This window comes from Lemur catta, chromosome 1 (genome assembly GCF_020740605.2).
Source record: "Lemur catta isolate mLemCat1 chromosome 1, mLemCat1.pri, whole genome shotgun sequence".
NCBI lineage: Eukaryota > Metazoa > Chordata > Mammalia > Primates > Lemuridae > Lemur > Lemur catta.
Window position 1 is genome coordinate 67056407 of NC_059128.1, and position 21536 is coordinate 67077942.

Below are 21536 nucleotides of genomic sequence, written 5' to 3' on the forward strand. Positions count from 1 at the left end.
GACTAAGAGAACATATTTTTGTGCTAGGAAGTACTGAGATCCTAAGTTTCAATTGTGGCTCCAACACTTACAAGCTTTATGATGTTTGGCCAGTTACTAAACTTGTCCCTTTGAGCCTCATCTTCCCCATTTTAAAAGGGAATAATAATAATATCTGCCCCAGGGCTGCTAAGAGAATTACATAAGATAATACATGTAATTGTCTCGTATAGTTCCTGAAACATTGTGTAGGCCAAAAAATAGTTGCAGTGTTATCATTAGCATCATCACTACTATTGGTATTATACTATGAGAAAACCATTTATCTTCCCATGTCTTCAATCTTAATTTTCCTATCTATAAATATGAACAGTAGTCTTACTTCCCACCTTTTATGTAGGGATATGAGGATAAATGATTTCAAGAATGTGAAAACTGGCCGGGCATGGTGGCTCACGCCTGTAATCCTAGCACTCTGGGAGGCCGAGGCAGGTGGATTGCTTGAGCTCAGGAGTTCGAGACCAGCCTGAGCAAGAGCGAGACCCCATCTCTTCCAAAAATAGAAAGAAATTATCTGGCCAACTAAAATATATATAGAGAAAAAAATTAGCCGGGCATGGTGGCGCATGCCTGTAGTCCCAGCTACTCGGGAGGCTGAGGCAGTAGGATCGCTTAAGCCCAGGAGTTTGAGGTTGCTGTGAGCTAGGCTGACGCCACGGCACTCACTGTAGCCAGGGCAACAAAGCGAGACTCTGTCTCAAAAAAAAAAAAAAGAATGTGAAAACTTTCCTAATAGGATAGATTCAATGCACAGGGTATTCATATTATTATTTAAAAGATGCTTTTGCTTTCCCTAAAGCAAAAAACAAAAACAAAAATCCTATTCCATCAAGAAAGCAAAAATACCCAGTATATGAAGGCAATATAATTGCTCTTAACATCTTGGCCCATTTGAAAATGATATTAGAGTGTGGACAGTTGATTTTTTTAAGGAAAACTCTGTCCTGGGCCTTGGGCTTCTTTCCCTGTTCTTTATTCCTATTTTCTATGACAGGATCCCACCAAGGGCCATCTAGGTAGTCCTGCCATTATCAGTGGAACACTAAACATCAGTTAGCATATGCTCAATTTAAGTGCTTGGTATCTAATTTTCTACATTGATCCATTGGAATGAATCTTCTATTATACAGGGTATTGACACTCTAAGATAATTTTCCTTTTTACAGATAAAGAAACAGGAACAGAAAGATTGATGTTATGTGTTCAACATCATATGTGGGATCGAAAATACAGCATATCCTGAGTTTCCAGTCCTATTTCTAGTTGTTCTCTCATAGGGGATATGGTGAAATATATGGGTATATCTTTGATTTTCATGCTAACTATGGGGTGCTACTGGCATTTGGTGACTAGGAGCCAGGGATGCTGATCATCCAGTAACTTGATGGACAATCTCACAGGAAGAATAAGTGACCTATCCAAAATATTAATTGCCCTCCTATTGAAAAATACTGATATCGCACCTGGGCTTCTCCTTGGGCAGGTGTGTTTCCTTTCCCTAATTCTCTTTTCTTAATAGAAGTTCTTTTTTTAGTTAAGTCCTTTGTATTAGGATGGCATGTGATAAAGTCAGTTCTCTGGAAATAACCTAGTTTTGTTGGGATTTTTTGTTGCCATGTTGGTGGGAAAGGCTGGGCAAGAATCCTTCCGTTCTATCACCCGTTCCTACTACAGGGGAGCAGCTGGAGCATTGCTGGTGTATGACATTACAAGGTGAGCCAGACCTTTGTGCATGGGAGGGAGACCCTTATATTGTCTAAAGCTTTTTTTTTTTCTATCTACTGTTTCTGTTAAGGATGCTAAGTAGAAATGACCTCTCTAATATTTTTCTTTACACATATAGCTTTCCCCCTTTCCCATATATTTGGTGTTGTTTTGGCCTTTTAAAATCGGCCCCTGACCCACTTTCTAAATTTTTCTGCTGTAGACGTGAAACCTTCAACCACCTGACCTCATGGTTAGAGGATGCCCGGCAGCACTCTAGTTCCAACATGGTTATCATGCTGATTGGGAATAAGAGGTAAAATTTTATCTGTGTGAATAATAGTTAACAGGAGTTATCTAGGTCCTCTGTGGACATTGAGTTTCTTGGTCTTCAAATTTTTCTAGTTTGTGGTGCTCTTAGTGTCTCGGTAAGAAAATTTTTTGATTGTGGTAAAATATATGTAACATAAAATTTACCATTTTAACTATTTTTAAGTATACATTTCTGTGGCATTAAGTGTAACATATTCACATTGTTCTGCAACATCACCACCATTTATCTCCAGAACTTCATCTTCTCAAACCAACTCTGTACTCATTCAACAGTAACTCCCCATCTTCCCCCCGCCCCCATGACAACCATCATTCTACTTTCTTTCTCTATGAATTTGACTACTATAGGTATAACATATAAGTGGAATCATAACAATATTTGTGCTTTTGTGACTGGCTTATTTCACTTAGCATAATGCCTTCAACGTTTGTCCATATTGTAGCATATGTCAGAATTTCCTTCTATTTTAAGGATGAATGTTTATGCCTATACCACATTTTGTTTATCCATCCGTCCAGGGACACTTGGGTTGCTGCCGCCTTTTGGCTATTGTGAATAAGGCTGCTATGACCATATATCAGTTCAAGTCCCTGCTTTGAATTCTTTGGGGTATATACCCAGAAGTGGGTTGCTAGATCCCATATGATAATTCTGTGTTTAATTTTTTGAGGAACTGCATACTATTTTCCATAGCATCTAGACCATTTTACATTCCTACCAGCAATGCACAGGGTTCTGGTTTTCTCACATGTCAATGTATGCTATTCTCAGTAAATTTCTTGGCACCCATAGGCCAAAAGAAATACCTAATAATTTGATTGTTAAATAGTTAATTTCAAACAACTTACGTATTTTTTATAACAACTTAGCAACTGTTTAGAAAATGAAAAACATAAATTAAAAGAAAAAATAATATTTTTATTGCATTCTTAAATAGCTCCTAATGACCTGTGTGTGTCTGTTGGACACTGCACAGCTTCTCAAACTTTGGAATCAAGATTGGGCGCTACCACTCTCATTTCCTGTTCCATATTGAATTTTGTGCAGTACTTTTTTATCACAGTAACTGCCAAAAACAGCTTTACAGAGATAGGAAGATACTGAACAGAATCCATCTCGATCTGATGTCGACACTGCAAACTATCTTAAATTTGTAATTCATGTGATGTTATGAAATGAAGTGTTACTGTGTTTCCCTCAAAAATTTAAAGTATCTCCTGAGACCCTTGTGAGTTTGTAGTCATGCCCAGGGAGCACTGTTTGAGAACTGCAGCCACAGGCTAATTGTATTTATTTATTGGTTCAACTGACTGATTGAAAACCTATGTATTAGACACCATGCCAAACCGAGTTTGCAAGATGAAAAGAAGTCATGCCCTTGCTTTCGTGGAGCTTACAGTCTAGAAGGGCCATAGGTGGTAAATATAATTTTTTTTTTTTTTGAGACACGGTCTTGCACTATAGCCCAGGCTGGAGTACAGTGTCATGATCATAGCTCATCGTAACATCGAACTCCTAGGTTCAAGCAATCCTCCCACCTCAGCCTCCAGAGTAGCTAGGACTGTAGGCATGCACTGCCAAACCAGCTAATTTTTTTAATTTTTTGTAGAGATAGGAATCTCACTGTTGCCCAGGTGGTTTCAAACTCTTGGCCTCAAGTGATCCTCCCACCTTGGCCTCCCAAAGTGCCAGGATTACAGGCGTGCGCCACTGTGCCTGGCCATAATAGAGTAAGGTATTGTCTTCAGTCATGCAGCAGCTGTCCTGAATCTGAAGCATATTTTCCAAGAAGCTACAGAAATCAGTAACCCTATACAAGAGAGTATCACGTAGCATCTACATTCTTGACAAATTAACTGGGAGTTGAAACCACTATGGGATTCTTTTAGAACTAGATTTTCCTCTTTCACTTGCATCTTCTTTTAGTTTTCTTCCTAATTAATCTCTTGCAGTGACCTAGAGTCTCGTAGGGATGTGAAGAGAGAAGAAGGAGAGGCCTTTGCTAGGGAGCATGGACTTATATTCATGGAAACTTCAGCCAAAACAGCCTGCAATGTTGAAGAGGTACTATTTGGAAAAAAGTGGGGAAAGCTCTTCAGAGGTCACACCATTATCTTGTCCTTTTATTCAGAATTCTCTTCTCCATTAAGTCATGGGTAAAGAAAGGATGTCTTTTGGTCATAGTAACAGAATGTCTCCTTTTAAGGCAATCGTCCCATTTTCTTTTACCCTGATTTCTAAAGTTTTACTTTTGCTTTGAATAACATTAATTGGTAAGTGTGGATTAGACACCATTGTTACTTATAAATCTCTTTAGTTGGAGTGTCTAATAGGTTCTACTGTAGTTATTCCTAGGCCTGGTATTGATGGTATCTTGAGTAACTAATAGAGAAGAGAACATATTTGTTTTCTTTGCAGAAGGTGCCAACCTAGGAATCCTAGGAATATCTTGGATTAGTACCAGAATATCATGTAATCCCTTTTTTTCTTTTTGAAATTACTCTCAATGGTTTTTACAGTGACATTTGGGGGAACTTCTATACTTTTATTGCCTTCTAATGGTTCCTAATTCACCTTAGAAATCCAAATAGGAATATTTATATTCTCTTTATCTCATTTCTCTACCTAAACTTGAGACTGATAATATGATTTATGTCTCCTTTAGGCCTTCATTAACACAGCCAAAGAAATATATAGGAAGATCCAGCAGGGTTTATTTGATGTCCACAATGAGGTAAGAAAGGGTGGGGGTGCTGCCAGTTAACTTTGATTTGTTCTGAACAGGATTGGAAGCTCCATAGAACGGAATGCTTATATTCCCCATCTATCATTATACTACTCATAGCTCTGCCAATTCAAACTTGCTTTTTTATATAGGTACACAGAAACCTGTCATCATTTTCTGTTTTTCCTCAAGTCTGAGACCCAGAATGCTTAAAGAGATTATTAATTGGTGATCTAAAAGGCTTATGAAATGTGGGAGGTTTTCTTTTCAACCTCATTTTCTTATGATTCCAGAACATAGGGGAGGTATAATTCTTAATTGCTTAGAAGGGCTATTTCTATAAAGCAAATTCTGGGACAAAACAAAAAAGAATCATATGCTAATATGCTACTTCTATTCTTTGCCTCCTCTTACTCTTACCTAATCACATCCTAATTCTGCACATAGCTATGAAATTTAAGTATAATAGTACATCTTAAAAATTGGAACAGGGGCCAGGCAAGGTGGCTCAACGTCTGTAATCCTAGCACTCTGGGAGGCCGAAGTGGGAGAATCTCTTGAGGTCAGGAGTTTAAGACCAGCTTGAGCAAGAGTGAGACCCTGTCTCTACTAAAAATAGAAAAAAAATTAGGCATGGTGGTACGTGCCTGTGGTCCCAACTACTTGGGAGGCTGAGGCAGGAGGATTGCTTGAGCCCAGGAGTTTGAGGTTGCAGTGAGCTGCGATCACACCACTGTACCCTACCTGGGGCAAGAGAGCAAGACTCTCAAAAAAAAAAAAAAATGGGCCTGGGGTACAGTGGCTCATGCCTATAGTCTCAGCTACCTGAGAGGCTGAGGTGGGAGGGTTGTATAAAGCCAGGAGTTCAAGGCTATAGCACACAATGATTGTAGCTATGAAAAGCCACTGTATTCCAGTCTGGGTAACATGGGGAGACCCTGTCTCTTTTAAAAAAAAAAAAAGGAAGGGGCATTTTTAGTAAAGGCATTTTTAGTAAACTGTGATACTTATGCCACAGGTAATCATCTTAGTCTTATTGTCATAGATTATTGTTCCTCAACAGTCTGGCTAGAGCACGTGGTTAACTGCCAAGGCCATGCCTGCTTTTAGAAAATTAATTATTTCTCCTTTCTCCCATTCACTTTAACACTGAGTTGGGAACTATTGCTTCTTTTCTTTTATAGGCAAATGGCATCAAGATTGGGCCCCAACAGTCAATTTGTACATCAGTGGGACCCAGCGCCTCCCAGCGAAACAGTCGTGACGTAGGGTCCAACTCTGGCTGCTGCTGAACATCTGGCCTGAACTCTTTTTTTTTCCCTTCCTGGAACAGCTTCAGATCAATAGGCTTAATGAAAGAGGTCTTACTTGCTTTGGCTGAGAGCAGCCTCTTCAAGGTGTGATGTTTTGCCTTTCCATTTAAAGACCAAGGGAGAATTTGGGCCCTTGCTGACCTGTCCTTCTTCAGGGACGTGAACATTCCCTATAGGTTAGGGCTCTTCTCACCCTGTTATTTTAATTTCTAAAATGTTAGGATCATAGTTTATTGTCATAGTAGTTAAAAAATAAATAATTTCATAAGCATATACAATCTGCTTCCCACCAAGAATTAGGATCAAGGACATTCTGCTTGAACACTTGATATTACTGTGATCTGGCTGGCCTTTAAATGATAGATCCTCTGCCAAGGAATTTCATTGAGTTTTTTTTCTTGCCTTTGGGCATCTACTTGCCACTTCATAAGAATTTTTGCAAAAGGCTGGCAGTTCCTTCTACTTGCTTAAGGATGCTGAGTACTATCTCATTGCTAGTTTCTATCTCTTAGAGTAACTACAAAAGTTTTGAGAGCAGTGGAGTTGGTCCTGAACCTATGGCCACTTAATTACCTAAAGAAAAATCTGTTCTGTGTTCATTTTGTTTTAGGGACCAGATGTAATATTGTAGTCTTTCACCAGATAGACTTCTACTGTTTCATCATACTTCTTAACTAGACCTAGTTAGACTTTGTACTCTAATCAAGCTAATCTGCTTACTGAACATGACATATTTATTCCTACTTCCATATCTTTGCACATGCCCTACTCTTCACTAACATTATATTTAAAAGTCAAAAAAAATTTTCTTTAGAAAACCTTCAGTGACTGACCTAAGGACTCTAATTATTGATACAGTACCCCTTAGCTTTCATGTTATTCATATGTATATTTATATGTATATTTATTTATATGTAACTTTGTAAATATGTTTTGTAGTTGCTTTATGTGTGGAATCTGTCTCCCCATATACATTGTAAGCTCCTTAAGAGCAGGATCCATGTCCTCCTTTTATTTTTATAAACCATTCTCCCCACCATTCCTTCACAGTGCCTAGTGCTACTCATTACATGATCATTGAATCTGACTGACATACTTAAAAACGTAAGATTTATTTTAGGCTTTAGAGGAAACAAAAGGCCCTGGAGTCATCTCTTTGTAATTCTACCTAGCTCTTCCATCTACTTGCCCTGGGTACTATATTATTCTTTTCCCTCTCCTTTCCTACCATTCCCCGGCTCTTTGCCTCCATTCCATGCAGCATAAAGTAAGGCTGCTTGTTATCCAGCAGCCAAAGAAGTGGGTACTTCTCTAGCCATTCTTGTTTTCAGAGCATATAATACATTCCTAGCCAAATTTGCCTTTGCTTCACTCATCATGCAGGCTTCTAGGTCAGTTGCTATATCTTTTTTTCTTAATGTCCCATTTTCTTCCACAGCACTGAGGTCTCATGAATTTTTCTAATTTTTTTTTGTTGTTGTTTCATTATTAAATATATGCATGTATCCAAGCTATTCATACTCCATGTGTCATTTCTGATTGTATCACAAACATTACTAGCTACTCTCCTCCCAGGGGATTGTATCAAAGATATGGAAGAAGCCTTCTTTTTAGGATTTGTTTTATACTAGATTTTGATCCTAGTAGTAGTATTAATTGTTAACACTGCACCATAGGAAGTAGGAAGACATCTGGGGTATTGCTTTAATTATGCTTTTGATTTTTTTAAAATCCTATCTCATTCCAAAAAGGATTTGAGGCTCCTGAATTTAGAGATAGCCTGCTTCTTTACCCAAGGGAAAAAACTAATTATAACTTTGTAGTTTCTATATGGACATTTTTCTTTACTATCTAAAAGAATCTTTAGCATTAGACATTAGTCAAAGACAGCATTCTGCCTAGAGTTGCTGCTTTCAGAGTCATTAAAAGATACCATTTTGATATTTTGGAGCATATTTCTAAAATCTCAACTCCCACATCCAGTTCTATTATCCAAACCAACTTATAACCTTCTGTACTTAGGTATTTCACCAATTTTAAGGGAAACATGAGAAACAAAAGTATCTGGGCAAATTCATGACCTGTGTTCTGAGTGAAGAGCTGATGTTCTGAGTGAAGCAATCATGAAGAATTACAGAAAAAAGATCTCATACCCTGTATGAAGAACAGTAATTATGAGATAATCTGGGTGTTGATTGATTTTTAAGGCCAAGACCACTGGAAATCATACTAAAGATAAGTGCAGGTAGCAGAAATTATTGGATCAGGCATATCCTTTCCCCTTTCCGTAATGCTATAACTAGTTCCTTGAATAACAGGTCTATTCCAAACCAGATGATAGATAACTGGAAGGATAATAGGCTTTCTAGGAACTCTTAAAAATTAAGATACTATCTGTATGTGCATTTATAGACAAACACATTGTTCTGATAAATCCTAATACTAACTTCAAATTTGATACCATGGCAGCAGTAGCCGGGGAGAATCTAACAGATTTTGTTCAATCTATAGGGAAATGTATTTGGCCAAGTCTTTGCTCAGACTAAGGAGCTAAGGACTCATGACTCCTTAATGTCTCTGAGCTCCTGCCATGTAAGACCATACAATTATGTTACTTCTTGAGAAATAACTTTAATGTTCTGGAAGGACTCCACTCACGAGTTTAAAAAAATTTCTTGTAGTAAATTGTAATAGCAGTAGAGATACAGGAAATACAGGAAAACCTTTCTCATTGAGTACAAGAGAATTTCACCTACAATAAAATTATTTCTTTTCCAATTTAAATGCAGTTGTTAGACATTACTCTCTCCAGCCAATGTTTCTAAGGCTGCCCTCTAATGGTCTTGCTTCTTCTTACATATAATTTCTCTTAAGGCCTGTATCGTTTGCATTACCTCTATTCACGAGTAATTTGGATCTACTGATTAATTTTAGGCCTTTTATAAAATTTTTAAAAAGTTGGAATTCTTCCCTAAATCCTGTGCTTTCTTTCCAACTGACTCAGTGCTCTGTACTGCCAAAGTCAGAACACTGGTAAATTTCCAAGGGAAGGGTAAAGATTAGAAGGATCTAGAATAGATAAATAACTTACGTCGGCCATATTCTGATATTCTGAGGAGTGAGGTGTCTATAACGGACTACCCTAGGAGCCTGTAACATTCACTCTCGTTTGAAGAATTAATTTTTGTTTCTTTGATTTGTTAAAATTGCTTCATTCCTACAGTTAAGTGAGAGGGTGGTGGTTGCCTCTAACCACATACATTATTCTGGAGTTTCTCATCGTGACTGAGAGACATCCTGACAATATATATATATATCAGAGATGTTGAGGCTGGAGCTAAACAGTCGGACAGAACGCCGAAAACGGCTTCAAATGCTGAAGCACTCCCACCCTGTCCCCGTCCCTAAGTCACCCGCCCGATTCAAGATGGCTTCCCAGAAACAGGTAACTACGAGTTGTTTTAGCTCAGAGCGCCCCCAACGGCAGGGGCCAAAAAAAGATGCTGAGGGGCCTGGCCGCCGGTGAACTGAGCCGTCAGGGGCGAACTGCCGCCAGATTTTATTTTCAATCAGGCATATCTGCGGTTGTCTACGTACCCTTCCCAGCCTTTTAGGGCCTCCCACCCTTAAGAGACTTCCTGGATGGCGCTCACACTACCCGGCTGGAAGAGGCCCGGCTTCGGCCCTGCCATTGGTGGTGAGGGAGCAGGGGGGCGGAGCCTGGGGAGAATGGACTACTAGCAAGCTAGATTGAGGCGAGGGCTGGCCATGCTCCGCCGGAAGGCGCCTTGTTCTCGGAGAGGGTGAGTTGAAACGCTGACTGGAGAGGAAGCACCGGGACTTGTTCAGGTAGGCTTCCCGCTCACTCCTGTTCCTCAGTGCTGATCCAGTAGCCTTTCCAAAAGCTAAGGCTCTTAGAATTGATTTCAGTAATTCATCCTCCTCCCCTCTCTTCCACCCCCTTTCCTGTTACCCAGTTGTGAGGGATCAGGTGTTGGGTGATGCTCTGGACTGAACCATTCTCCTTTGTGAGAGGCCGGGGGAGAGGGCGGCTGCCGGGCATCGGGGTCCGAGCTAAGCCAAGCCGCGAGCGGGCTGCCTGGGTTACTGGGGAGTTTTTAGAGCTTGTCATTGCATCGCTGGGCGTAGTGTAGATTGGAGGCAGAGCCTTGTTCTCCTTACCCCTTCAGAAGAGGGAAGACTCCCCGGCTCCGTTTGGTTGTTCCATACTTTGGACTCAGAAGTGGGAGGTTAGGGATTTTTCTTCTTCTTCTTTTTTTTTTTCTTTTTGCATTTTAGTAATGAAGGTGGGTAAGAAAGCATGGGGTGAGCATATGCAGATTGTCATTCATTCTTAGGTATAATTTCCGTGGGTCTTCTGGGAGTGAAGTGCAGGCTGTTGGAGAGTGTTTAGAGATGGTGGAAAGAGAGGAGCTGAAGCCTTGCATCTCCCTTGACAGGTCTGCGGAGCCCACTGGTTTTCTGTTGCATTATGTAAACTCTTTACTGGCAGAAGACCCCTCCCCCTTCCTTGGAGTGAGTGCAGTTTCTTTATTTACCTGTCTTTAGTGTCGCAGGGAACTTCTCTGCGGCAGCTGTACAAATGCAGCAGCTCCTGCCTGATTTTAAGGGCCAGTCCTGAAGTGATTAAGGTCGTCACAGAAGAGGTATATAGGGGACCAGTCTCTTTCCAATGATTGAGCAAAGTGAGTCAGAAGTCAAAGATTCAGAACTCTTTATTTTAAGGAATAAACATAGTGGAAACCTCTCAAAATAACCAAGGGGAGCTGCATTTTGGTGTCTGCTGCATCGAACCATCATACTCACATTCACAGATGATTTAATTTCCATGTTTTTCTGAGTTTGTGGACTCAGAGACTGGGGTATCCTTAGCATCTGCTGAGGTCCCATCTGGTATGGGGCACATTAGATACTGAAAGTGAATTTGTGATCTGGATAATGCCCTCTGTTAATTAGATAATGTCTTCTGCTTAGGAATTTATTTTGTATTGGTTACTCAGTAGGTTCCAAAACAAATTGTGGTCAACCTCATAGGGCTAGAAGTGGGAAACTTATTTCAAGTATTTTAAAATTATCTCAACCCTTAAAAGTAAAGAGAGTTATGAAAGAAAAACAACATTTTTCCACTTACGAAGACCTTCTGTTGCAAGAGTGGCATGCCAGTGGGTCTGCAAAGCAAGGTTAAGGACATTGGCCCAAGAAAGGGTAGGCATATGTAAAGAGACAGGCTTGGGAGAAGGTTTAAAATTGAAATACCAAAGGAGTAATGGATTGGGATAAGGGATTTGGTGGAGCAACATATGGGCATTTGCACAGTTCTCACCTTCCCTATTTTTGATCTGTCTTGTGCATCTGGCCTTTTGGTTTTGTCAGTTCTCAAATTGACAGAATCCATTTAGATATGGCTAGAAAATGTACCTGCTTGTGAATCGCCAGGAAATACAGATCTCATATTTCCCAGGACAGTCTTCTCTATATCTCCTCTGGGTGATGGGGTGGAGGAATCTTGGCATTGTGGTACCCACCACTGCGGAGTAAAAGGAAAATATTGACATTTTATATGAAGGGTCTAGTTTCTGATAGGTAACAGAGGATAATGAGGGGGATCATTCTTTTAAAAAAAAACCATTGTACACATCACCTTTGAAAAAGGTGACATTTTTCTTAGCAAGACTACTTCTTAAGATTAATTTGTGGGTGCCAAAACTGTGCTTGCTTACTGAAAGAATACAGTTTGTGAAAGGATTGTAACATTCAGATGAATGCTAAATGCTTTAGCGATAGTATGTTCACAGCCTTGGAAGAGTTAAACTGTCTTTGGAGCTTCCATTGAGCTTAATACCTGGGAGAAAGACAGAAAAGGCAGACATTTCTCTGAAGTCTCCACCCTCACCTCTAGAAGTCACTCTACTTTTGGACTTGCATTTGGGCAAGTCCCTGATCTGCAGGTCTTTGCATGACCTGCCCTTGGCACTACTGTGACCACCCTGGTATTCACTATTTTACCTTTAGCATTTGGTTCGTTGATAAACTATTATGTTTCCTACCTTACTGAGTTAAACTTTTTATATCCCCTCTTTAATGAATATTTTCTTTTGCCTCACAAAGTTGTTGATCTTCCTTTCATCTCCCTGTTACAATTTTGTTCACTTGGCTTTTTGTTTTAATTCACTGACATTGTACCTTTTTGCCTGAGACTGTAATGTCGTTCCTTTGGTACCTATTACCCAAGTGACAATTGTATTTTCATGTAACGAACCTGTTGGGTGAACAGTTTTTCTGTTGCCTAAAGTTTAATCATTTACTGCATTTTAATGCAGTTAATTCTAACTTTTCCCCCCCTTAACCTCTCAGTTTTGTATGTATGTATGAAGTCATAATTCAGCTCTTTTTTGTGTATTTTCTAACTATTTCATATTGCTTTTAAAGTTTTCATTGTATTTGTATTGTCAAATAAATTCATCTGTTACTGAATTTTTAAAATTTAAACTACGAAGTATGTTAATCTCTGAGGCTTCTCATTAAGCTGTTCTGTAGGTAGCATTTCTTTTGCCCTTTTCTTGCCTATTACTTTGTCCTTCCCTAGGCTCTTGGTTAATATCACTTGAAGCAAAATGGTCAAACTTTAAAGTATCTTATATTTTGCTTTCAGATTGCAGCAGGAGACTTTTAACACATTGACTGCCATACTAGAAAAAAATTTTTCCCTGGGGCCACGGTGTTTTATTAAAACAGAACAATTCTTTCTCATTTGTTACTTTTTATTTTCTGTGCATGAGTTATATGCAAGGCAATCCACATTTTTAGAATTAAATTGTCAATATTAATTGTAACAATAAGAACATCAACAAGTAAAATTTTCAGGAACCGACTGCAGGGTTTTGCTTCATGCACCGCAGGCTTGAAACTAACCTGAGTTAAATACAACTCACGTGGCAATCAATGTGTTAAAAATAAAACAATTTCTACACACTAATTTTATGTTTATGTTACACGATAATAAAAAAATCCAGCAGGCATAGATAGAAATTAGCCTGGCATAGATCATTCCTATACAATTGTAATCTGCAGAGATGGATCCAGGAATGTATTCCGAGCAGTACAGCAGTGTAGGGAACCTAGACAACATTCTAGCCTCTTCAAATTCAGGTTATACTGTAGTATATCCTCACTAGTTTGCTTGAAAAGAGTTTCCAGAACAATTATTTACTGTTATGCTTAATTATTAAGAAAGGGTTAACTTTTTCATTGAAAGAGTAAAACATTCCTGATTTTAGTTCCTCTGTGTACTTTCAGAGAAATATATTGTGTATGGCTTCATTTTATTTTGTGTTTTCAGACTTCATTTCATTTTCAAAAGATAATTAAATGGCATACTACTGAAATTACTAGGTAATAATTTCTAAGACTGCTTCTTTTCTCCCCTATAGGTTAGCACTTTAAATATGATAGTGCTAATCCTTTTGGTAATGTCCCAATATTCCAGTAATTAGTAATTCTGTAGTAACACCTTTTTGTTTTGAGAATCTAATTCTTCTAAGACTATGTCAGTAACTTTCTGAGAAAAGAATACATAGTAACTGAATTCTTAATTTCATTTGAAAAGAAAGAAGTCTTCCAGGTTTTTCAAATTGTTTCTTGTGGTCATTATAGAAACCATTGGAATTTCCTGCTTTCTTTTTTTCTTTCACTACATGTTTTGGGCATGCATGACATCTTTAGGCATTATTCCTTTGGGACATGGATATCCAGAGGTACATTGTCCTGTTAGTGATATGGGAATTTCTTTTTGGTTGGTTCTAGAAAAAAAACCAATGGTTTTTGTAGTTTGGCTGCATATTTAGAGCCTAAATCATAAGAGAATTTTGTGTACAGAACATGATTTTATCAGGTATATATCTATCTAAAAGTAAACTGCGTGAATGGGAAGATTTTTGAATAGAGGCTTCCAAGTTGCATGAACACTGAACTTTCACTCTGTTTTATTCTTCATTTCTTCTAGTCAGTACTCAGACGTTCTTTTTTTTTCCACCCTTTCCTGGGGTGTGGGCACCTTAGTCAGCTCTTCCTTTATTTGCATATCAATTCTCCTGTAAAATGTAGTGCTTTTGCTTGTTTTTCAAATATGCCTCCTGTTGGGACCTTTTTTTAATCAGGTCTTAAATATATGGTATAGGCAATGGTTACTTCCTTCACTGCTCTCTGAAAATCAGGGGAATCAAAAGCTAAGGCAACTTGGATCTGGGCATGTGAACTACCAAGAAATAGCCTAGTCAAAAAACTGTAAGTTACCACAAGCAGGTATTGTGAAGTAAATGGAATACTTATAAAATAGACACTGGCATATTACAAACATTAAAGTGATTAGTTGAATTACCTGGGATGTTGCCCTAGATCACCAGTGCTGGTTGAAATCTGCCATGGTTATGAGGTTAAAGGGTTGTACTGCTTTCTCAGCACGGTAGTACTAGAGTCCTTTCATCCTGCCCAGCAGTCCTGCTATTCTAATTGTGAAACTTTTACATCTGTTTCAGTATCTCCATTCTGCTTAGCAGATCAGCTCTACCAAATCTCCGAGGAATAATTTTGCTTTGAGAGAAGGCTTTAGTGGTACTGTTTTAAAATATTGGATGGGAAATAATAAATTTTTTGTTATTTGCCTACTATGTGCCAAACATTATATATTTTAATCTTTAGGATAACCCTGAAATGTGTGTGGTGTTAGCTTCATTTGACAGAAGAAAAAAAAAATAAGACTTTATGAGGTTAAGTAACTTAACCAAGAGTAAGACTGGTATATCTGACCTCAAAGACCCGTTTATTATCTGCCTCTCTCCATTTAAAAGTTTACTGCTGACCCCTGTGGCAGAACTCTTTGACCACACTACTAGACAGTTAGGCATCAGAGGCCTGTTAAAGCTGTATCTTTAGCAGTTGTAGAACCTTGAGAATGTAAAATTTCTTTTTGTATTTGTACCTCTGTTAAAAGGAAAAAGAAAATAGTAGTTTGTTTATTTAACTTAGTTATTTTGAAGATAAGATTATGTGAAATACTTTAAGCTCTATGGAGGGAAATCACTTGGTCTTGCATATAATTCCAGTTTTTAGCCAATGCAAGTCAGTTTAGACCACTAAATCTTCATTAATCCCATGTCACTGGGGCCAAGTTTTGTGCCTGGAGCCACAAGTGATAACTGTGCTTTATAATGTTTCTTCTCCCCCCACCCTACCCCCACACACTTTTTAACATAAATGTTGCAATGAAAGCAATTCCTCATAGCCGCTAGTGGAATTAGGTAAATATTTGAATTTTCTGTTAGGCTGAACAAATGTACATATACTTGGCCCAGTTAAAATAGGACATGTAGGCTCTGGGAGACTAAGGCAGGTGGGAGGATTGCTTGAGCTCAGGAGTTCAAGACCAGCCTGAGCAAGAGCGAGATCCTGTCTCTACTAAAAGTAGAAAAATTAGCTGAGCATGGTATGGAGCGCCCATAGTCTCTGAGGCTGAGGCAAGCGGATTGCTTGAGGTTGAGGTTGCAGTGAGCTACAATGATGCTGCTGCACTCTAGCCCTGGCCAGTGAGACTCTGTCTCAAGAAAAGTGGGGGGAGGGGCAGGCAGGGATGCATGTGGGGGAACATAAAGGTGACTAGGACTCTGGTACCTAAATTATGTATATTGTTACTTAATGTCGGATGCCCACAAGTGGTAGTACAAGATGAATATACTGGTCCAGTTAGATGTTCCTCATCTGGAACCCAGAATATTATTTTCTCCTTGGTGACCATGAGCCATTGAAGAGGAACTTCTCCAGATCCAGTCTAAGTTGACCTAAGGGGAATATTCCTTAAAGATTAGGCTCTTGTTTTCTATCTTCAGGCAAAACTCTAGGGTTTTTACTGGAAAAAAATATACAATGAGTTTGACTTTAAAATATGAATCCATGCCCAATTTTTAAGTCATAAGGTTGTAATGTCACCCATTTGCTTCTTGCCACAGCTTTAAATTGGTCACCGTTATAGTCCTAAGCCTAAAGGGGATAACTAAAATTTCATTACTTGCAACAGTGATTATCATGCTATAGAAAATAGTCTTTTACATATAGTGCATACAGCCCCTTTTGCTATATGTAAAAGCTGTGTCTGCCACAGGTCCTAAAAAGTGAAAATGCTTGTGATTTTATGATGCCTCTTCTGAATGTTTCTGGTAGGGAAATGTGCTGTTGCCCATTTGCTGTCACTTTAGTCTGAGTGAAGAAAGCCATTGCTTTTGCTCAGAAACCTCCTCTTCACTCTTGGCAGCCTCAATCCCAGGCACCTTTGGCTGGAAGGTCAACGCATTCCTTCCACAAAAGTGCACTCAATGCCATTACCACCTGATAAGTAAAGGGAATACTCTAATGAACAAGTCATATACAGTCCTTGCCCTTGTGGATCTTGCATTCTAATGGGGGAGGCAGAGTAGATGTGAAACAATTAATTATATAATCAGTTATTCAATCTCTACTACAAAAGAAGAGTACTGGATGCTACAAGAGAATTTGTTATAGGGGCATGTAATCTGGAGCACAGTATATAGTAAGTAGGGTGGTTAACAATATAACTTTTGCAGCTACCTTGTCTAAATTTGAATCTGGCACCACTCTTCACTAGCTGTAGGATGTGAAACTTATCTCTTTGTAGATGTGTACTTATCTCTTTGTGCTTCAGTTTCCTCATGTGTGAAATAAGGGTAATTATTTCCGTCTTGTTAAGAAAATTAAATATATTAATAAATTTCCTTTTTTTCTTTTTTTTTTTGAGACAGAGTCTCGCTCTGTTGCCCGGGCTAGAGTGCCGTGGCGTCAAGCTCACAGCAACCTCAAACTCCTGGGCTTAAGCAATGCTTCTGCCTCAGCCTCCTGAGTAGCTGGGACTACAGGCATGTGCCACCATGCCCGGCTAATTTTTTCTATATATTTTTAGTTGTCCATATAATTTCTTTCTATTTTTTTGGTAGAGACGGGGTCTCGCTCTTGCTCAGGCTGGTCTTGAACTCCTGAGCTCAAACGATCCTCCCGCCTTGGCCTCCCAGAGTGCTAGGATTTTTGGTAGAGACGGGGGTGGGATCTCGCTCTTGCGCAGGCTGGTCTCAAACTCCTGACCTCGAGTGATCCTCCCGCCTCAGCCTCCCAGAGTGCTAGGATTACAGGCGTGGGCCCGGCCATCAATGTATTTTCATTGCTTACAAGAGTGCCTAACATATAAATGTATATTCAGCTGTTATTAGTCTGGGGGTCAAGGAAAGCTTTTCTTTGAAATGTTGATGTTGAAATGAGCTTTGAAGGATAAATAAGAATTAAATAGGCAGAATGGAGAAGGCGGCAATTGTAATAGTCCAGGGAAGTGAAGATGGTAAATGGAGCTATCTTTTGGGCCAAATGGCAATAGAGGCAGAAGTAGATGGATTTGAGGGATATTTAGGAGGTAAAGATAGGATTTAAAAATACTGGATATGGGTTGTGAGGAAGAAGGTTTTTGGTCTCTGCAGCCATGACTGGATAGGAGATGCTAGGGGATGATTACTTCTTTGTATATGTGCATGTGTGGTGGTGGGATGAGGATGGGGGAGACTGGAGAGAGTACCAAGAAGAGCTATTGAGTAAGCTGGTAGATATACAGATCTGGAGTTCAGAGGTGACAATCTTGCCCAGCGATGTAAATGAGAGACATAAGCATATAGATAATTTGTTGAAGAAAAGAATGGATGATAATTGAGGCTGTGTATTTGGATTAGTCATCCTTGAATAAAGTATGGAATGAAAAGAACAGAGCCTAGGACCAAAGTGAACTTCAACAATTAAAGGGTTGGTATAGGAGAAGAGTAGCAAAGGAGTGGTTAGAGAGGTAAAAGGAAAACCTAAAAAGTACGGTGTCCTGGAAGCCATGGGAAAAAAGCGTTTGAGTTTTTCCACAATCTTTATGACCCTTCCTTGGATTTCTGAGAGTCTTAAGTCTCACCACTCAGATTGGATAGTGGTAACATAGAATATCTATAGCAGGCTTAGGCTGACTAAAGCCAGTTAGTTGAACATAATGTTCAGACTCTAGAATGTAGTGATTCCTGTTCACCTTAAATTAGGTTTAATATAAAGGGAGAAAGAGCTAGAATGTACACTCAAGTTTGTAAGTATGAGCCTGCTGAAATTAAATTATTTTGGAGGCCATTAATCTTGGTAATGATCCCTTCTAAGGCTGATTAGCATATCCTAGGTAGGTAGAGACATTGACCATAGCAATTTTTCCCCCCAATTATCTATCCAACAACATTTGTTGAGTACCTCTTAGGACTTAGTAGTTAAATGGACCAATAATTTGATAACTGTTATCCCCTTTATACAAAGGAATGAACTAGACTCAGAAAGGCTACTTTACCTGATGGGACAGAAATTTCAACCCAGGACTCTTGGATTTAAAAACTCATTATATTTCCACACACAAATAGAAGTGAAATACGAAATAGAAGATAATTATTCTAAAAGAGGACTAAACAAAATGCTATGAAAGCTCGTGGACAGGTTACTTCTGGCTTGACAGTGGAAAGGAAGCATCAGAAAGGCTTTCAATATTAAATCCAATGGACATTTTAAAATTTTTAGATTATTGGACATTTTTGCTTTGTTTGATATAATTGATCACTCTTCCCCTGCAAATCTGTACTCTCTTTGCTTCTGTGACATTGGACTCTGCTGCTTCTTTAGCTTTTCCTTTTCTACCTGCTTAAGAATAGGCATAGATTATTCTGATTCTTAAATTCTGTTGTTATCCTGCGTTCCTCCTTTTCTCACTCCACTAAAAATCTCATAACAGGTGGGTCTCCAGCTGAGTGTTTTGTTCAGCCTATATGGTGTTTAAAGTTTTTTAAAAAAATTATTTGTCTACGTTTAAAACCTAAGAAATTCTACATAAAACTCTACATTTTTGGCTTTTGAAAATCTTAAAGTTCTTTCTCGACCTTGGATGTGCGCTTCCATTTAGCAATTCTTAATTAGAGCTGAATAGCAGTGACTTTCTTTGGAATGGACATGGGTTCTCCAGTTCTTCGCAGACACCAACATTCTCTATTGTCTGCCTACAACATATGTACAGTTTTTCTTATGCTTGGTCTGCTCTTCACATTCCCTGGGTAATCTCCACTCTTACAACCACCATTTAATGCTGTTTACTCTCAAAATCTATCACCAAGCCAGAGTTTTAGACTCATACAGCCAACCTCCTATTGAATGTCACTACTTAACATGCTATAGGCAACCCATTCAATATGGCTGGAACACATCTTTCCCTCTGAACCCCAGATTTTATTGACTTTTATCCCCTATGTATTTCTGACTCCGTCCCTTTCTTCCCATCATTATTTTTTATACTTGATCTTAGCCAAAAGGTTGAGAAGTAATCCCATTGTTACCTTTTGGACCATATTGCTATAATTCAGGCCTTAATCATCTTGTTAGAATTCTTGGTTACAAACAACAGAAATCACTTTTGGTTAACTTAAGCAGAAGGGCAATTTATTGGAAGGATATTGTATGGCTCACAAAATTAATGGGAACCTTAGAGAACCTGGTTTAGAAAATGGTCTGAAATCAAGGGAGACAAGGCCAAAGAAAAGCAAGGTCATAGCACTGAACAGTCTGTGTAGGATGCTGCAGTTAGACTCTAGTGTCTGCCATTGCCAAATATTGTCTAACTGGTTGGTCCTGGGTCTTTACTCCTGCAAAGTCAAATGTCCCCCTGCAGCAGCGTCCACCTAAACTAACCTAGGCCAGGTGCATACTCTCTCTGCCAGGAAGGGAAGGAGAGGACTGACCTTCCCCCATTCTCCAGTCTCTGTAGTGGAAGATAAGATCTAGCTTTACATTAAAGACTCTTACCTTTAGCTATTCCTATAATATAGGAAGGGGGCTTTTGGTTGCGGAGCAGAAAAAAAATCAGCAAATATCCACCATATGACTCTTTCCTGGACTCTCACAGCAGCCTTGTAATTGCTTCTGTATCCTCTGTCCTCTCATCCCTTAAAGCTAGAGTTAGCCAACCAAAGTGTAGTTCTGGCCAGGCATGGTGGCTCAAGCCTGTAATCCCAACACTTTGGGAGGTTGAAGCAGGAGCATTACTTGAGGCCAGGAGTTGGACAGCAGCCTGCATAACATAGCAAGACCCTGTCTCTACAAAAAATAAAAAATAAATTAGCCAGGCACTGTGGTGCATGCCTGTAATCCCAGCTATGTGGAAGGCTGAGGCAGGATAGGTTGTTTAAGCCCAGGAGTTCGAGGCTGCCGTAAGCTATAATCATGCCATTGCACTCCAGCCTGGGCAAAAGAGCAAGACCCTGTTTCTAAAAAAACAAAAACAGTGTAGTTCTGATCATGTCGTTTCATGTTTCAGTGACTCTTCATCCACCTGTAAGAGAATGCCTTAATGTGGTATTCAAGGCCCTGTATGAGCTGGCCTTTACCTATTTATTCTTTCAGTCTCATCTCCATCCAGTTTTTTCTTCGTGCTTTACACTTTAGCAAGGCTGAACTTCAGAACTATTTACAGTTTCCTCTCCAAGTCTCATTCTGTTCCTCATTGCCATGCTTTGTTTTGCCTTTCATCTTTCTGTCCTTGCTGCTTGAGCAAATCTTATAGCCCACCGTACCCTCCCACCTAGTTAACTCTTCCTCATCATTTAAGAAACTATTTCCTTGATATCTTTTCCTCCTAAGTCACTTTTGTGTGTGTTCCTGTAATGGCCCCCTGCTGATTTCATTACGTGTATCACCTTGTATTGTAATTGTTTACATTTGTCACTGTTGTCATAGTTCCTACTCTATAGTCTCTCTCCACAGAGATACACAAATACACTCTTACCCACTGTAAGTTGAGGGTTGGGATTATGTTTTATTCATTTTTAGATCCCTAATACTAGCAGATTACTTGGTATATCATATACTGAATAAATACTAAGATAATGAATGAAGAGGCATTTGATATAACTAGATCTTAGACGATAAGTAAGATTTAAAGATGGCATATAATTTGAAGGCAACAATATTAGCAAGGCCTAGGTGAGAAAAAAATATGGTAGTAGAGAGTTGTTTGTTTTGGATAGCATGTAAATGTATATGAAGAACAATAGTGGAAAATAAGACTGGAAAGACAAGATGTGGTCTTAAGATTTGTGTCTTAATTAAAAGGGAGACTTTGAAAGTTTTTAATCGTGAGACTGATTTGGCCATACTGTGTTTCATGAAATTTATCAGGTAGCAGAATGGATTAGGAGGGAGAGTAGAGAGATCGGTTATGAGGCTTCTTTCTCTTACACAAGCAACTGCATATATAAGGGAGAAGGCAGCAGAAACAGAAGAGGATATGATTCCT

General features: G+C 39.1%; 2 protein-coding genes across 3 annotated transcripts in view; both read left to right on the forward strand.

Moving 5' to 3' along the window:
- The window catches only part of RAB2B (RAB2B, member RAS oncogene family), a 15660-nt gene extending 8035 nt beyond the window's left edge, over positions 1–7625 (forward strand). Inside the window, exons 4-8 of the mRNA XM_045526578.1 lie at positions 1670–1752; positions 1967–2059; positions 4030–4141; positions 4743–4811; positions 5987–7625. Coding sequence (XP_045382534.1) covers positions 1670–1752; positions 1967–2059; positions 4030–4141; positions 4743–4811; positions 5987–6094 — 465 coding nt within the window. The 3' untranslated portion in view covers positions 6095–7625. The remainder of the gene's footprint in view (positions 1–1669; positions 1753–1966; positions 2060–4029; positions 4142–4742; positions 4812–5986) is intronic.
- Positions 7626–9873: 2248 nt separating this feature from the next.
- CHD8 (chromodomain helicase DNA binding protein 8) overlaps positions 9874–21536 on the forward strand; it is a 60608-nt gene continuing 48945 nt past the window's right edge. Inside the window, exon 1 of one of the 2 annotated variants that reach the window (XM_045526592.1) lies at positions 9874–9964. The gene's annotated coding sequence lies outside the window, so the exon portion shown is untranslated. The remainder of the gene's footprint in view (positions 9965–21536) is intronic. The other variant, XM_045526610.1, reaches the window with a different exon arrangement.